The sequence below is a fragment of the Molothrus aeneus genome, chromosome 10 (assembly GCF_037042795.1).
Source record: "Molothrus aeneus isolate 106 chromosome 10, BPBGC_Maene_1.0, whole genome shotgun sequence".
In the NCBI taxonomy this organism is placed as follows: Eukaryota; Metazoa; Chordata; class Aves; order Passeriformes; family Icteridae; genus Molothrus; species Molothrus aeneus.
The window spans coordinates 3577609-3597037 of NC_089655.1; the positions used below are offsets into that span (position 1 = coordinate 3577609).

At 38.8% G+C, this 19429-nt stretch overlaps 1 protein-coding gene across 1 annotated transcript in view; it reads left to right on the plus strand.

The window, feature by feature from the left end:
- CLSTN2 (calsyntenin 2) overlaps positions 1 to 19429 on the plus strand; it is a 193287-nt gene that overhangs the window by 130140 nt on the left and 43718 nt on the right. The window contains exons 6-7 of the mRNA XM_066556816.1: positions 3841 to 4089; positions 5011 to 5132. Of these exons, the coding sequence (XP_066412913.1) occupies positions 3841 to 4089; positions 5011 to 5132 (371 nt within the window). The remainder of the gene's footprint in view (positions 1 to 3840; positions 4090 to 5010; positions 5133 to 19429) is intronic.

Genomic DNA, 19429 nt, shown 5'->3' on the forward strand with positions numbered 1-19429 from the left:
CATCTTCCCTGTCTCTTTGCCTGGTTTCTGTCTGAGCTACAGTAGTAATTGTGCAATTTTTTTCATTTAAATGGGTGGATTTTGGTTCTGGGTGCTCTGGTAATCACCCAGCAGTGCTGCAGGTATGTTAAGATCAATACACTAACCTTTAGGAAATAATTTTTATAAATGAAAAATTTCAGCCAGTGTTACTAAATTATTAAAAATGGAGAAGCAATTTCCAGGGAAAAACGGTTGGCAGTTGCAATTATCAGTTATCAGTGGAGATGAAGAAAGGGAGGTAAGGGTGAATGGGAGTAGTAGCATTGTCATAAAATCTGAATATTTTCAACTTCAAAATTGCTTAGTTAAGATCACAGAAACAATCATGACTTCAATTCTATGTCTTTATCCAACTGCCTGGGCTCTAGAAGAGCAGATGAAAATCCATCTGCCCCAATATGCATCTTAATCATGGTAATGATATTAAATCTGAGAGGCGGACCAAGGCTTGATTTCATAAAATATGAAAATTTTAATAAAAATAAATATGTTAAATATTTATATAATAGCTAAATATATAGATATTATATATAAATTATATATAAATATTCTAGAAATAGTATTTATATAATAGCTAAAGTCAAATACTTTTGCCTCCTCTAAGAAGCTGTATTAGCAGCCAAAAGAACTTTGCTTTGTGCTGTTACAGACCTGAACTGCAAAGGTTACTGTCACTCAGTAAACTAAGACCCCTATGAACAAGACCTAAACCACAGAATTATTACCTTGAAATCAAACAATGATAGCAGCTCTATCCAACAATATTATCATTTCAAGTGTAGGCTGAAAGGAGGTACCTTCAGCTGGTGTAGAAGTCCTTAGCTGAGGAAGGCTGTACAAACTCTCAGGGGTTCAGTTTGCAGAGTGTGGCTTGACTGCCTCACCTGCTGACACTGGAGTAGAAAAGAGAATTACAGGCATCTCTCGGGGCTGCAGGGCCATTGTGGCGGCTGCAGGCAGCTCTGAGCAGTGGACAGACATCCCTGCTGAACTTCAGCTCTGAGTTCAGCTCTCCTCACCTGTGAAGGAAGAGAATTTACTTGAGAAAACAAGTAAAGTAGAAGAGTGTCTGTAAATAGGGGGGAAATTCTCACCGCTGAAAGAATTTTTCTTTTGGTCCAGGTTTTCCATATCTTCATAGCAAGCAGACATGGTAGAAACTTGTAACAGGACTTTGATGAAAAGTCTGTAACTGACAATGTGCTTTACATGAGAATTGCATTTAGCCTGACCTGCACTTTGCTATTTAGTATTTTTTACCGTCCTTAATGTAGAGAGGAGTCTTATGAAAGCCACTTAAATTATTTCTGGAAATCAGTTTTCTCCCAGAAGTTACCTTATTCTAACTAATGGTTGGATGATAAAATCCTTTGAAAAGGATGAAAACCCTGAATTTTTTTACGCAGTGAAGCATGATGTGATTGCAGAGTGTGCAGAACTGATCACTCATACAGCTCTGCACCACGTAAAATGCAAGGCTCTCTCTGTAAAATTAGAGATCCAGTTTATAAATCCTGTGCTCATTTCTTCATTTATCTGTTGGAAATCTGGAGAAGGCAGATGTTAAGGAGGGTGAATTAAAATTCATTATTTATATGATGGAAGGTACAAGTCTACTTTTCAATAACCCAGAGATTTGCACCCCTTGGATGGTCAAGGTGGGCAGCTTAAATGATTAAATTACACTTGAGTCATTTTAAAGGCAAGGAACTATTAGTGTTGTGCCTCAAAGCATTTTAGAAAGCATTCTTTCACCTTGTTACCTGACAGTAATAAAAAGTACAGACTGTCTAAAAGGCACCACTTGGATTGCAAAAACATATCAGAAAAAATCACACCAAAATAAACACGGATAAGGAGCCTAAAATACAGTGGAAAGATGGCTCTGGTGTTGTCTCCTTTCCCTCTAAATGTAGATAAAATAGAAAATAATGGGATTGCTAATTCTCACATGTGTCAGATGGGAAACTGAGACAGGGAAACACTGTCAGCCTCGAGGCCCTGCTCCAGCCACAATCCTGCCCTCTCTCCATTATCCTGGCTGGTGAAGCATTGCAAGAGGCCCAAAGTTGTTCTGATCACAAAGCAGAGTTTGAGCTCGGTGTTATTTGGATCATTTGTTTCCAGCTAAGCCAGCAGTCTGGTCCAGCTCAGTGAGCAGCATCATTGTGTGCTTATCCTGGCACAAAGTTTGGAGCCCAAATGTGCAGGACTGGGAGAGGAGGTGGGGCCGACTGCATAAATCACTTGTGAAAATAAGCACTTTCATATGCAGGAGGTGCCTTAGGGGTCTTAGCCCAAAACTGAGCTTCATGCAACAGCTCCTGCATTGTTCTGGAAGCTTTTTGGGAGAAAAGGGCATCAGGCACTACATTTGGTCAGGCTGTTCTGGGAACACCTCCAAAGAGATCCTGTTTGCATTGTTCCAGGTCTGTCTCTGTACATGGCTGAGCAGCCTGGGACTCTGGCTGGATTTACTAGGATAGGAAAAGCATGATTTATTCCAGCCAAGTCTCCCCAGTACATAATCCAATTTTTCTCAGGACAGGATTAAAACACATAGCAGGATGAGATTCCAAACTTAGCCATAAATCTCCATACAAATATAGGCAGATAAAGTAGAACCTGTTGAGCTTGGTGCTGGTTACACAAATGCAGTGTCCTGTATTATCCAGAATTACAGTTTGTAAAATAAATACACTTTATCTCCATGCTCAAACTTATGAACATGTAGGTTTTAGCTTTGATATTCAAAATATCACTTCAAAATAGCCTCATTTTACAGTAGTAAATTTTGGAGAACCCAAGACATTCCATTACAGAATAAGATAAATATTTCCAAATCATTGCTATAATACATTTTTATTAAAAGCTAGTATGAAACAATTCTACACACTTTTGGCTTTAATTTTTTTGCACTCCTGCAGTGATTTGGGATCTTTTATCTCTTCCTGGATGGTGAAGGAGGGCAGAACACCTTAGCAGGGGATTTTTAATGCCATCACAGTTTGCTCACCATATTGTTACTTGACAAAGCAGCAAGAGGAATACAAAGATTGTCTGTGCTTTTTACTCTAGGAATCTTATTTCCTGCTACAGGCTGTCTTTCACCAGTAGGTGCATGCTCTGGGTAGCTCCTTGCATGGTTTTCATAGTGCCAGGCAGTTGTTCAGCTGTAAGCAAACACAGAGCTGTGAAGAACTGTGCTGTTTTATCAGATCTTGGTACCATGGTGCTTAAAGAACACACAGAGCTCCAACCATGAAATATGTACCAGAAAGCAGCACTGGAGTGATACTATCTGGTTGGGGTGAATCCCCCCCCCTTGTGAATGGACATTCCTCCCAGAATTATTGGGGATATCCATGGCTGGCTGCTGGACACTGTGGGGCCTGTCCTGCAATCATCCCCACTGGGCTGTATGTTACAGCACATCATCCCCATAAACCTTCATGCTGTCAGGGAGGGAAGATAAATGCAGAAAATTTGTTTTGACTTAGCAGATCTTGGAATAGCTGAAGAAATGTCATTAATGAATTTCAGAAAATAATGAACATTTCTGAGAAAGATAACTTTACATTATTTTCTATAGTTTTCTGTGCAGAACGTTTAATCTAGAAAACTCTTGCTGGTTCATGATGGTGGGTGTTTTATAATGTTTCAGTGATTTGGCATTGAGGCTGGTAGGACCATTTGGGTAAAGTAGTCTAAAGAGTGTGAATCAGAACCCTAGCCTATATTAATCTTCACAGCTTTTTCACTGGTCTCTCATTGTGTTATTCATTATGTGATTTGCAGGAGCTTCCTCAGGTGCCATTGACCTGTTACCATCTCCCAGTGCAACAACCAACTGGACAGCTGGGCTCCTCATGGATAGCAATGACATGATTTTTAAATTTGATGGAAAGCAAGGAGCCAAAATCCCCGATGGAATAGTCCCAAAAAATTTAACTGATCAATTCACCATCACTCTGTGGATGAAACATGGACCTAGTCCTGGATTAAGAGCTGAGAAGGAAACTATTCTCTGCAACTCTGACAAGACAGGTGAGTCTGTGTGTGGAAAAAAATGTTATGCAAAGGGGATATCAACAGCAGTAGAGTGTTGCCATGTCTCCTCATTTAATTTGGTCTGAGAAAAAACTAATCTCAGATGGTGCCACTCCAAACATTGCTGCTTTAAGAGCTTACTGAAGGGCCTGATGACTACCTAACTTTCAAACACAGCTGGGATAACACAGCTAGAGATTTCACAGGAATTGACTGATAGCATAACTAAATTATGTGTAATTTTTTTTTCATTATTTAGATTGAAACACTTCCAATTCTTTGCTGAAGCAAGTTAGATAAAATATGCATTTGGATTTCATTTATTAGCTAGGGCAGGATGATTCCATGAACAAAGCTGATACAGCATAATTCAAGAAGAGTCATACTAATCCATGAAAAAGCCCAGTTCTGTAGGGTTTCTGTGATGTGGCTGGGTGCTGTCGGTGTGTGTGAGGCTCGCAGACACCGAGGGCTGTGTGTGGCTGAGCCGCTGTTGATAGTGGAGCCCTGGAAAATGTTAAAAATAGTCTTTGAAAATATTAGGCCTTGTGTTTTCTCAGATCACTGCACCTGCGTAAGCAGTATGATAAATGATATAATTGTTAGATGTGATGATTGTTTAGTAGTTAAATGTAATTATTATATAACCATAAGAAGAATCGTGAGAAACTATGTTGGAAATTTAAAGGGGGCTATGTTTAGCTGAAATCTGTGTATACAATAGAACAATATAAGTTTGATAATTATCATGAAAGTTATATAACGATAGAGCATAAAACACGTTCACCTTGAATGTATGGTCGGAATCAGATTTGGGTGGAAATCACCCCGATTCCCAGAGCTCTTCGATTAAAAAGCACCGCATATAATCGCTTCTGTGATTATGTGTTTGTGAACGCTAACACTGTGTCCCTGCAGAGATGAACCGGCACCACTACGCGCTCTACGTGCACAACTGCCGCCTCGTGTTCCTGCTGCGCAAGGACTTCGACCAGGCCGACACCTTCCGCCCCGCCGAGTTCCACTGGAAGCTCGACCAGGTACCCCCCTCGTGTTTCCCAAGGTCATCCAGGACCTGTAAGAGCCGAAATGAGGGATGTGGGATTCCAGGCAGCTCTCCAGAATGCAGTTTATTGTATCCAAGAGTTACAGCAGTGCAGGGTTGTGGGGGACAGAGCTGTGCCTCCAGCTGCAGGCAGGCCTGGAGTCCTGCATCCCTCATTCAGGCTCTTACTGATGGTGCCTCACGTTGGGCACCACTGTAACAGCCTAAATGAGAGATGTGGGACTCCAGGGGCTTTCCAAAATGCAGTTTATTGTATCCAAGAGTTACAGCAGTCCAGGGTCGTGGGTGACAGAGCTGTACCTACAGCTGTCAGCTCCAGCTGCAGGCAGGCCTGGAGACACTGAGTTTTGGTTACAAATGCATTATATACTTTTCTTTGCTTAGTATCTTAATACAGCAGAACCAATCTATACCTTAACTATTACCTATAGCCTATCATAACTAATATAATTATCATATTCATGTTACTGTTCTCCAATCACTAAAACTTAGTACATTACAGTTTAAACTAGAAGTTGTTATTCAGTTTTCTTGCAGTGGAAAATTCTGAGACCTTTTTTCCACTTCCCACATCAGCAGCTTGTTTGCCTGTGCTATCTTCTTGCTTGGTAAAAACATCTTGTCTGAGGTGGGTTTATCTTTTGTTCTAAGTCATAAAAACCCCTTCTAACTAACACACCCTTTGCCTCCTTGGTTACCCAGTGAGACTGGCTCAGCAATTCTTTTCTTCTGTATCAAAACTTGCTTCCAACTCTATTCCTTCATCAGACTCCACATTTAAAAATCTTTCTGCTAAGCACACATATCTGTGAGACTGTCTTGTCAAACTTTCATCCTTCCCAACAAGGACCCTGCCTCCTCCTCAGCCCTTTAGGCAGCACAGGGTACCCAGCACCCAGATCCCAGAGCAGTTGTCCAGAGTCTGTCCGGAGTCTGTCCAGAATCTCTTGGAATTACACTGCAACTTGCAGCTGTTTCAGCTCTATTTAGGATCCACATAAAAAGCAACAAATAATTTAACTTTGTCAAATCATTTTATGCCCTAGTTTTTTGGGTTTTATTTTAATTGAGCCCCTTTAAATGGTAAGTAGAGGTTTATATCCTTTGGCAGTGGAGAGAGATGTGACATTGTACATAGTTCCCTAAATGTTTTCCATTTATAATTTTTAAAAAACCTGCTTTATCAGCACAATGGGAGTGATGGACACCTTTTTGGTAAAGAGTATGCTGATACACAGAAAGGCACTTCTGTTATATTGTAAATCCTATCTGCTGACCTTTTCTTTTATCTGCTGTGCTGTATGTAATTTTGCCTTATTATTAAGCATATATTGCAAGAAAATTATTATTAAAGAGATAAGAGTTGCCTTTCATAGACTTGTTCATTCTAGGTAGGATAAGGATCATTTGGATGAAAGAAGACAGACTTCAGCAAAGTACTATTTTTTCAAAGCAAATTTCTTCTTATCTTTGAGTCCAAAGTATGCTATGGAAAACGTAGCTATAGGAATGTTTACTTTTCTAATTCACCTTCTAAATGTATATAAAAATGAGATCTCCATTGTGGTGAGAAGGCCTGCGGTGGTCATGGCACTCGCTTTGCATTTAACACTAACCAGTCTGAAATCAGTTGGTGCTGTACTCAATATGAAATCTTAGTGTCGCAAAATAAATTGAAATTAAATCATATTGAAGATTGCAAGTCAGGAGTAACTGATATCATCTCAGATAAGGCTGTTGTGTGTGCTGAAGATGGACTTGTATTTCTAAACTCGGTACTAAGCATCTAATTCATGATAATGCAAGGTTTTGGGAAGTATTTTGATTTTGAAAATTGAGTGCAGTCAACTTCTATATCCTTAAAATGAGAGAGAACCAGTGTCCTCTCAATAAATTAAATTTGTGCGTGACTCTTGTAACTTGGCCATGAACCTTCCTAACTACTACTGAAAACTCCTACATGATGTAAACTAGAGACAGAAAATATTTTTTAGGTCACTTGATTAATTGCCTTTCATTCGGCTGCTGTCAATTGATTTCCACAGTATATTTTCAGCTGTTGTTTATAGATGAAAAAGAAAGTAAGATTAAAGTATAAATAAAGTTTGTTATGGGTTGTGTGCCCAGACTTCCATGAAAATAGATTTATATTGTCAAGGTGATACTGTTGTAAGTTTTGTCATGAAGGGACCTCATAAAAATTGCTGCTTTGTCTCTTCTTCATGCTTCATCTGGCCTATATGGTAGAGTAAATTAAAAGAAACTGAAAACAAAAACTATATGTGAATAATGGGCCAGGAAGGAACTTGCATGGTTTTGAAGACGAGGCAGTGAGAAATTGTCACTATAATGTAGTAAAATGATGCCTTCTTTTGACTGTATAGCCAGACTGGTATATCTTAGAAAGCGCAGGATATTTTAAAACCACATCATAAAACAAGCTAGGACCTTACTCAATATGAAAAGAAGCTGGACTAGACTTCCAGGAGTAGATTAATTTGATTATTTGCATATTTTGACACTGACACACCTCTGGAAATCTCACCTTCAGAACAGTTCATTCTGTAGGGGCAAACCCTCCGATTCCCTGCTGCTGATGTTGTTTTGTTAAGAAAAGCCTGGGAATGGAGCTGTGCCCAGCTGCTCTCCCTGTGGGACAGGACAGGGCAGAAATTACTCTGCAGGACCCTCCAGGGCTTGGTCCCAACCACAGCCAGAGCAGAGGGAAATGTGGCAGAGCACTTTATTGCTGAGCTCACTTTATGAATGCAACAATCCAGAGATTGTTTTTGCTGAGAGATATCCAGTGACCTTGGAAGAGGGTGAAGCTTGAACTGGTGAAATCATTTATCACTCTCACTGCAGAACAGTAAAATTTATGATACCAGCTGCTCTGGGCTCTATCTACTCCATGAGACTCCTTATTCTTTCAGGGCACTGACTAGGTTTAATTTAATTGTCTAGATCTCATTTCTGTGGTGGGTGAGTTTGGCATACACCTTAGCTGCAGGCTCTGTCCTTGTCTGGATAAAGGGATCCATGAACATTTTACACAGCTGCACCTGAGCAGTGCATCTGGAGCCTCTCAACACCGTGACAGCCTTGCACAAGAAGTGTGGGGAAGCTCCAAATGACAGTGTCTGCCAGGCTAGCTCTGGGAAGATTGTGTCTTTAGGTCAGTTCATAAACCTAAGGATTTATTTCCAGCATGGCTTTCAGTTTATTTGTCCCTATTTGTTCCATTAATGGCCTTTACTACGTGAATTTTTCACTTACCGCACTGATCCATGACCTGAGAGTGCCACAGCCCTGGGCAGATGTGCCTGTACCAGTGACCTGCTGACACAGAACCCCTCTGCAAAAGGGGCTGATAATCTGAGGTATCAGACTTTTTACTGAGGGTGTCCTTGTTATTTATAGGACACATGGGAAGAAAGAAGGATGGATAGTTTGAGATTTTCCCCACTTTCATCCTTTTGCAAATTAGGTGTCTCAGTTGTGAGAGAATCCATTAGCAGTAATCTGGAAGAAAAGGAATGGCAAAAGCAATGTTAAAGAAAATCAGTGTCAGATCTGTAACATTGGTAATAAAAACTGCAATAGGTGCCCAGGTAGAAGAGGTTCCATCATTTTATTTCCATTTCTTTGTAAGCCCAGGTGTTTCCTTTGTTTCAGGATCATGACCTTTTTTCTCTGAGTTTCCCATTCAAAAGTTTAAATTGCATATCATGATGTGTTTGTCAACATTTATGTAATTTCTTTTCTCATACTTCAAGTATTGGACACTTTTTAAACCCAAGAACTTACTACAAAAAGGGCAGAAATTACTCTTAATAAAACAAAAAGTTTTGTTACCAAAGTCAGTAAAAAACATCTAAATTATTATCTAATTATCTCAAATGAACATAGGTGTTATTTTAAGTGAATTATTTAGGCAGCCAAATATACATTTGGGACATCTAAGAATAACATATAAAATATTAAAACTATTTCTTTGACTTTCTCAGAAAGCTGTGAACCAAACCAGAATTGCAGTTTGAATGATTAACCAAGTCACTCAAGCCTTTGGTGACAGTGGAATACATAACACTAAACAGGATGGTGTATTTCACACTGTTCTGAACAGGTATTATACACTTTTCATACAAATATGAGGACAGCCAAAAGGTATTTTTTCTTCTCCTAAATCAATAGGATAACAACACTGTCTTTAGTGGGAGAAGGTATCTGAGCCAGAGATGAACAATTTTTTCATGTACTTTATTCACAGTGCAACATTATTTTCAGGATGTTATCATTCTGCAAACAGTCTTCACCCCACAGGCAAAATTTATGTTAATCCCATTAAAAACAGGGAATCTAGTGCATGATATGGAGTCATTCTAAGTCAGCAAAAACCAGATAAATATGAAGAAAGTTACTGCTTCTTTACTAAGATGAGAAAAATTGTTTGAATAATCCAGCATTAACCTGCTTTTCATTGTGAAAAACACCCAAAACAATTCCTTTTCCAACAGGAACTACAGGAGATGGTTTGGATAAGTCTAAATGTGATGCATTTTGTCAGTGTGGGCACGGATCAAGGCAAGGCCTTGGTTTGCACTTCACCCCTTCTGTGGCCACGCACACACCCGGGGCTGCCCCTGGGGGAAGCAGCCATGGCACTCAAGTGCTTCACTCCCAGCTCCTTTTTTAAAATCAGCACCTGCTCAAGGACATGGTAGAGCAGGAACTGACTTTCCAAGGAATTTATGTTACATGATAGGAAGGTAAAGTGAAATTGATTTGGTATTTGGACTCTGTTTTTAATGTAGTTAAATTGGATATTTCCATGGAACAACAGGATTTATGCCTTGAAGTTGTTCTTTTATGCTGGATTGTTAACCATTGTTTAGAATAGGTTTTTGTGTGCATTCAGTTTTAAGAGCACCCTTCATATAATGAAAGCTGTGTGTGGCCTCCCTCTTGAGAGATTGCAGAGAGAGAAAACGAGTGAGTACATATAGAAAGTACACCATAATCCCAGTCCAGGAGGGGTAAGGGTACAGAGCGACAGGATGCTGCAAGTTTCCATCATTTCTGTCATGAAATCTAACCTCTAGGTAAAAGCCATCAGTCTTGGCAGTCCCATCCTTTCCAACATGATGCTCTATTTGAAGTCACCTTTTTTTTGTGATGGAGTTTAGTTGTTTATTACTTGAAGCTCAGAAGAGTTTCTTATGCTCTTAAACACTTACTTTAGAAATTAGTATGCAGGCCTGCACTGCTTAATGCATACAGCTTTAATAAAACAGCAGAAACAAATCAGTGAGGTGTTTGCCTACAGAGCCAGTAAGAGAGAAATGATAAATGAATGACTAATTCTGCAACACAGATTAAATAATTCCAGGACTTAAAAAGTCTTTGTGGCATTCCTGGCACCTTAAGTGCCTTCCATTACAGCCCTGTCTATTCTGATGCACTTTATTGCTACTTTCCATCTTTGAATGCTATTTTGACAAATATTTATTCAGAGTCTTGCTTCAAAACAGTTTTTGGTAGCACAAGGATGAGTCACCAGTGATGATAAATGGTGAAAATATTCTTTGAGATCCCAACTGAAAAAAGCTTGTTTAATATAAGTTTTTAATGCAACTGTTCTATCACTGCTAACAACAAAATCTTCACAAACCACTCACAGTGGCTGTCCAGAACTTGCTTTATGACACACAGGATTCCCCTTGAGCCCCTCTGAAGTATTCCCTACACATTGGTGTGCCTTTGTGCATTTCTGATTCTGCAGTACAGCCCTGTGTGAAATGCAATGACTGCTCTGTGCTTCTGTAAAACTCCTATGACCTTAAGGAACAACCAAGCTCAATATTTTATCTTTTCTCTACTTGCTTTTGCTTGAAGTTATTTGGATGTTTTTTCTGCATATATCTGTCCTACATTTTGCAATTTTCTGACCTGTTTTATTACAGCTTCATTACATTGGTGTGAGACTTTCACACCCGTTCATGCTCAGCTACTTAAAATGAGCTGGGTTGACCCTTCTGAAAATGATCCCTATTATGTGCTGTCCTTTGGGTCTTACATGAAAAACTGTTTTTCCCATATGTAGTTATGGTCATTCCCAAGGGAAGTTAGAACTGTTGCAAACATTCTTTAGACCCTAAGACACTAATTTCTCAATGAAAGCAGGAAAAAGAAAAGGAAAGAAACTCTGCATAGAATAAAAGGAAGTTTAAATTGTCTATAGCACCATGAAATAATAAAAAGTATGACATTCTTAAAGCATCCTGTGGGAAGACCCTCCAACTAATTTAATTTCTTAGTGAAAATCTTGATATGGAGTTATTAATAAATCTAAACAAGCTGGATTTAAGTGTCTGTTAGTTCCCTGGTTTTACACTACTCTAGGAACTTGAGAAATTTGAAGCCTAGAATGGAAATTCCCTATCAAACTATTATTTGGAGGTGAAAAGTCACATTTACTCTCTTATTTGTCAGCTATTTCTAATATTTCTCTTTTACACTGTATGTGATTTATCGCTTGTGCACCAGAATTTGTACGACACATGCAGAAACTGGTTTGGAAATGTTCAAGATCCATTACTTGGGCGATTTCCTGAGGCCCCTCAGGAAATTTAGCTTAAAGGAAAAGCAGGTTGGCTTTCAGGTGGTGTCTGAAGCATTTCACAAAGATAGGACTGATATCTTTATCCTTGCAAAGGCAGTTTAGGAGACAAAGAGGTTATGTTATTAATAAATATAATTTCATTTATCCATGTTCATGAACTGTTTATTCCAGAGCCTGGGTTTCTGGTTGTCTGCAGTTCAGGAATAAAGTATGGTGATGCTTTTCCATGGATTTGCTTTAACATCTGGGTAGTCTCTTGACAATGTCAAAGCCTAGGAAGGCATATTTTCAAGCACATGGTGAAAAATTATGTAAAAATGCAAAACTGAGCAGCTTTCTAGTTCTACATTTAAAAACAAACACAGGGTGCTGCCTAACTGCAGTCAGCAAGTGTTACTGAACTGACATATTTCCTTGATGCAATTTAGGAGCAAGAAAGGTGGGTTATAATAGAATTATTTCATCATGAATGAACTACTGATCTAATTTACTAAGCCACCTGGAAGTTACAGCATCACAGCACAAAGACATGCTGCAGCAACTGTACATTATCAGGTTTTTCAGGTGCTTTATCTGTCAGCATGATTAAGCAATTTCATTATTTAAAGTAGTAATTAAGCCATCCATATTTCTGAAACCCATTGTGAAAATCAGTATTACACATTATGAGTTTCAAGGCTACAAAAGCAGCTCACAGCTTGCATGCAAATCAGTTTGCAAACTCTTCCTGTCACTGCAGAGAAGTGTCCTGTGTGTCACTGCCACAAGTAAATGTACCTTAAATAGAAAGGCTCTTATTTGAAAGCTGCATTTTCTAATGCAGTTATTTGCTTGCACCAAATAAGAACTTGATCTTCTAATCCTCCCTTTCTATACTTTACCCACTAAATTTTTATTTTCTTATATATATATATTATTGAAATTGTGGCATGTATACATTGTGCAACCTTGGCACAGAGAAAGATGCACTTTATATATCCCCTTAAAATTCCTTCCAGCTCTAAGTAATGTCTCATATTCTAAAAATAGATCATTATGGTTGCTAGTGATTTCATAAAACTTATATCAGGCATTTGTCATGTGAAAGTAGCCATATAAACAACTCCTCACCTAAGACTGCAAGAGTCATTTAGCTGTACTATGGATTTGTCAGTTCTCACTGCACCACCTCCCTAGGTCATCAAAATCAATATTCTTATTTACAGAGCTCCTGGGATGTATTAGGAATGACTGTGGTGGGTAAACCAAATGCGTGATTTACATGAATTTGAAGAAAGATCAATTTCACTTTTCATAAAGAGCTCTACTTTTCTTAAAGATATTGACTGTTTTAAGACATAGATTTTAAAAAACACTTTTTTGTGCTCACCAGGATTTCAGAAGAATTTATTTCTATTGGCCATATTGAGCTTTGCTGCTATTACTGTGTTTATGTGCTGCAGAAAGTAAAAAATTCCCGAGGGCTGCACCAGGCATCTGCAGAGCTGATGAGCCAGTGTGAAGTCACTGGTGTGAATCTGCACTGGCTGAGATTCCAAACCTCTGCTTCCTCACCAATGGAAATTCACTGTGTAAGGATAAAGGAGAATCAGCAGCTGTTAAATAAGGTCAGGGTAACTGTGCAGGTTTTCAGTTCAATGCCACCAATTAAAAATGTACTCTTCAAGCTGTGCCCGGATCCGTGAGCTTTGCCAGAGCACAGCAGAGCCAGGCTAACTTCAAAATTTAGTATTAACTGTTCTCTCATTAGCAGTTACGACCTGATTGGGTTACAAATAATTGTGGATCCACTTAGAGTTTTGTAGCAGTACTAGTACTGGCTAGGAAATGGAAATTCTTATGAATAATTTCATGTCTTGAAAGCTTTTTCTACTTCAGAGTTGCATATTCTTTAGAAGCAGGCAGTGAACCCTACAGAAACTTCTTAGGCAGGCAAAAGCAGGACACTTACGTGAATCTTCCATTAGCAGAAGTTTTCAAATGAAATTAAAAGTGCAACTTTAATGTTAGAAATTGCAAGCTTATTGAATCATAATTTCCAGGAAAGTTCCTGGCATTCTTTGGTATTATTGACAGCTGCAATGTTTTGTAGGGGTTTTTAAAGTAATTGCATATTAAAGTCATAACAAACCTCTATCAGCAAGAAAGTTTCCCAAAAGAAGTATCACTGTGCCATAGAAGCTGCACCAAGTTCTGGTAGAGTATTATAACAAACCTTCCAATTTTAAAATATCCTCACAGCAGCCAGTGAAGTTCCTATTTCTAATTTACTCACAACTGCTTGAAAACAGACAAAAAAACTGCAGACTGATACTGCACAGATCTTCCTACCCCTGTTTTAGTGTTCTTTCAAATGGACAATGGTATTCCAGACACTCCAGAATTTTACTGCATTTTTTTCAAGCAGTTACACAGTCCAGGATCTCACTAAATTCTTTTCCTATCTTACTGTGATCCTTTTATTACTGATTCAATCTTTTCCCTTGCAGTTTGTTCACTTCAATTAACCTGTGGACTCAAACGTGTTCGGAGGAATTTACTGTTGCTGTAATTGCACGCATGGCCTGCGTGGCATTTTTTATTCTTTCCTAAGTGGCCTCATGCCCTCTCTCCCTGAGACACCTCTACCACCATCCCTGGATTTGGATGCACTCCCAAATGAGGGTTTGCTGTAATTTCATGGCCAGCACAGAGACCCTGATTTCAAATTCAGCCTTCATTTTCCATATGATAAATACATAACCAAATGTGCCTGATTTAATGAAAACTCTTGCAGTAACTTAGCACCCAGTGCTCAGCCAAAGTAAATGGAAGGAGAACTGTGATAACAGTTAAATGTATTACAATGCAAACATAAATGATGGTATTAATATGACTAGAGTGCGTGCAATAGTCCTCTGCATGCAGAGGTGACAGGAAATGTCCAGTTCAGGTAATAAGAGACATTGCTGAATGTCATACTTGGACTCCTTCCCTCAAGGACAGAGCTGCTGTTGCTCTCCTTGAATGTCACTTCCTAGCCCAAATGGACTAATTGTTTGGATTTCAGAAATACACAGCTCTCAGCTGGCAGAGGATCCACCTACTGTCTTTATTTCTGCAGTTACAGTTCTTTTATGTCATGTAAGTCTTCCATATGACTTGGTCTGGGTCTGTTATTACATACTTTAGGGGAGCATGTTGGAAGTTTTGTCCTTAATATCCAGATTTTTTTTGAAGTTATTTACAATTTTGAAAGCAAACACCTGACCTATTTGGCAAAACTAAAAAGGCATATTTTTCAGGGTTGGTTTTTTGGGTTTTTTTACCTGAAGAACCTGTTCTCCCATTTCTAAAAATAGTAATTTCAGCACCCATTTACCAATCAGCAAAACAGTGTTTCACTGGGAAAATTTCAGACAGCTCAATTGTGAATAAAGAACATGATCATGATTAGTACTAGAAGCAAGCTGCATATTGACAAAATAACAGCATTCTCTGGCAAAGTCACACATACAGCTGATAACTAATTACCTTCCTACGGTATATAACACATAATCAGTCTGTCTGCAAAATGCCAGCTCTGTAATTAAAGTCCTAGCAGTCCCCATTTCACTAAAGAGACTATGCATAATATTGAGTTGTATCATTTCCTGACTTTTATCTATGTATAAATACAGCAGCAAGGACACACAGCCATTCTTCACCTTACAGAAATTATGAAGGGAGCCAAGTATGACTCATTGCCACCTTTTAGCTGCATTAAAACAAAATAGCATTTGCTTTTCCCTGCATTATGTCCTAATTGTCTGCTGGAACAGAAGTAAATCCCAGACTAATCTGTATGGGGAAGGAGCACCTATTTCTGCTGTGCCTTTGTGCTGCTGTAGCTGCCCCCAGCTACAACACCTGCCAGAGTAGTGGGCTCTGGGCTGCACGAGATTCCCTCCATGGTTCCCTGGAAAGATCCTCCCAATTCAGTGTGAGACCTGTGTGAAAGCAGGGATTCTTTCATCCCCAGTTTGCACTGTGCACTTTCAACAGAGCAAATAATATTTCGAGTAAATCACTTCTCCCGAAATGTGGGAATTGTGAGCGCTGTTTAACACCCATGTCAGCTGCATCTGCCTTTGCTGAGTGTGTTTAAAGCAGCCCTTGCAAGCAGTCTCAGCACTCCCTTCAGAGATCAGAGCCTTTGAAGAGGGATTTGCCAAGTGATGGGGGCCTTCAAAGAGCCAGCAAAGGACAAGTGTGCAGCCCCAGGCAGGATCCAGGTGGGCTTTCTTCTGCCTGCAGCCCAGCCTGGGAACCCCAGTGTTTCCCAGATGGGAGCTGAGAGCTTAGGCATCGAGTCTGGATGTTTATTTAATGACTTAATGCCAGCATGTAACTTCCTGTGGGATGTGCATTGGTAAGGGAGCGTAGTCCCTTGGTCTGACAAATTGAGTGATGTGTGTAGGTGGGACTGTGTGACTTTAGAGCTGAGCACAAGTGTTTGCCCTCTAAAGCAAACAAGCCCCAGCTACCCTGTTTTCTTTGTCTCTGGGGTCAAGTTTGCATTAATCCCACTCTTTGTACCTTTATAACATCTTAAAAGCTGCCTGAACCAATTGTTTTCTTTGTTCAGCAGCAAGGAAAGGATGTATCATCCTGCTTTGAACAGGGACAGCCTCCTTTTTCTTCATGCAACTTCAGAGAGACAAAAAAGACCCTTCAGGAGTGTGGTCGTACCTCCTAATTGTCTCAGTCCTTGAAGCAGCAGGCAGTCAAGATGCCTGACTCAAATGTAACCTTTAAACATTTGAGTATTATCATTTCAGCCAGGTTTCTAGAAAGCAAACTGAATAAAAAGCATGTATATTAATATTTGAGAGGTAATGGCAAAGAATAGCAGGGTTTGTTTTGTATTAACACTCATAGCTTTTGGTTTTTTGAATTAAGTTTATGTTTTGATTAAGTATTATTAATAACCTGAAAATTATTTGCTTGGTTTTCTAGCAAATAATGGGTTTTTCAGGAGGTGTGGTAAATGGGCATTTCATTTAGTTTATGACCACAATTCCATTTGCAGACAGAGCCCTCCAAAGTGGAAAATAAGTTTGTTGCAAATCTCTTAATAGAAATATCTGACTGACAGAATTCCTGCATGTGTCACCTAAGAAGGCAGATTCTGGAGATGAGAGAAAGTGATTTAAATTCCAGATAAGATTCAAAGATGAGGCCTCTTGAGTGAAATGAAGTAGAATTCTATGCATCCTGTCTTGAGGAGGGAACAAACTCACAGACCAAAAGCTCCTTTCAGCTCCCTTTGAAATCAGGTTGTTCAAAAGCCCACACCTTTTTAGTTTTGGAAAGGACATTAATAATGCAAGAAAATAAGACTGACACAATTTGTACCTCAATGTACATTAAAACATCCCTAATCTCTGTACTCCCTTCCCAGTGATGCCCTCAGGAACATAATGGGTGCCATTTGGAAATAAAACATGCTTAATGCTATAAATGCTTTATAAATGCATTAATAGGCAAAATGAAAAAAATTATTTGAGCACTTCAATAAATAATGTCAACCAAATATCAGGTCTCAGATTAGGAAATAAAGGAGGTATTTAGGCCATTTCAGTTAGGTAGGAGCTCAAAGGATCTGCTGGGTTTCATAGTTCTCCTTAATATTATTCTTATTTGTTAAGTGGTAAATGTGTTCAGTTTGTGAATAATTCCCAAAGACATGATCTCCCCAAGTCTTTGCATTTTTTCATCTCTGATCATATATATACACATTTGGGTATATAACATTTATAGTAGTTTCTTTAGTCTAGAGAGATATTTAACAGAAAATTTATATGGACAAATCACAGTGTAGATCAATATCTGGCATATAAATGAAACAATCATAGAAGCCCTTTCAATTGGGAAGCAGGAAATTAAACCTATAGTGTTTATTCTTGCTAAGACTTTGGTTGATCTTTTTATTCCTCAGATTCAGTTGATTCAAGTTGATCTTAAAAAATGTCCCCATGTTTCATTACTTAGTAGAAAGTGCATACATCTCAGAATATTGATCATTCTTTCCATTTAGATAGGAGCAGTTTTCCACCCTGATAGGAGCCAGGCAATTTTATTGAGCCTGACATGCTGCAGCATCTGTGCTGGGGCCTTCCTTCCCTTGCTTTTCCTTCTCTCCTCAGCTGTAGATTTCCAAGGGCAAATCCAAGCTGGCAGTGGCCATGCTACATCTCTGAAGCAAAGTTCTTTGCATTATCCTTAGTGGTTTTACTTGTTCTTTTTATACCCTGACATCAGGGGGCTTTTCTGCCTTTTTTTAATTCCTGATCGGTTGGTGTTCATTAATAGAAAAATAAAGGAGATTTTAGAACAAAAGGAAAAAAGGGAAATAATACACCACAGTGAGTTACTGTTCAGTAAAGCTTCCTGTTACAAGTAATGAAATATTATAAGAACAAAGAACAGATAAAATAGAAATAATTTGATTTTTTAATTTACTTTTTTAAACAACAGTACAGGAATCTGAAAAACACATAAAGTGGTCTGCTCCCCATCCTGGCTGTCTCACTTTTGCTGGCAGCAGTGCTGCTCCCTTCACTGGGTACCAGTTCCTGACAGCTTCAGAAGGGAATATTCTGAAACAGGAGGCCACTGCCTTGCTCCCATTCTAATTCTTCTTTGGAGACCAGCCCTTAGTTCAGAAAGCCTGGAAAGAGGGATGGTCCAATCCAGAGCATCACAGTCAAATAATGTTAACTGGGTTTATTTACACGAGGCAGTGAGAGCAAGAGAGAGATTAATGCCCAGGAAAAATTCCCTTACTGATGAAGAAGAACCAACATTCAGCCTAATCCCATGGGAATTTCTTTATGGGACCATTAACACAGTTTATAGAAATTATTTTTCCTTCTATTACCTACCAAGACTGTTATTTGGTAGCTTAAGGAATATCAACAATAATAGTAGAGTTAGCAGGGATCAGTTTTCATTAGCTGTGTGTCACTTCAGTAGTTTAGTTTGAATTTCAATTCAACTCAGTTATTAAATACTTAGTTTCTAAAAATGTTTTTTCATCTTTGTATGCTCTGATAATTTCTCTTTCTATAATAGTTTTTAAATCAATTTATTCTGATATGAGCTGTTCAAAGTAACACCTAGAATACTACAAATTGGTCTAAGAGAATATTCCCATTGATATGAGCTGTTTGGAGTTTATTTATTTCAGTGATTGTACCGTGCTGACTTTCTAAAAACAGTGTTCCCTTTTTACTTTAAAGCTGTAGAAATACATAACTATCCTACAACGGTGTTTTCAAATGTTTCACTCCAGTTTGTAATTAAAAACGCCAAAGTTTTGTGTGTATATATGTATATGCATATTTATATCTCTCATACATTCATATGCATATATGTACCACTAAAAGCTGTAAAGGACTGCACCAGTGGATTGTTTTTATCATCTCTCCATCTTAGAGTGATGTGAAAGTCTTCTGGTCTGGGTTGTCAAGTCTCTGCTAAGAGTACAATAGGAGACAAATCTGTGAAGGTGAACAGCCAGATAAATTTCCAACAAGGGTGGTTTCTGATGGAAAAGGGCCAGCACTGTGGTCATGCTGTTCCTTCTGCATTCATTTGAATGGACATAGAGGGGAAATTGGCTGAGG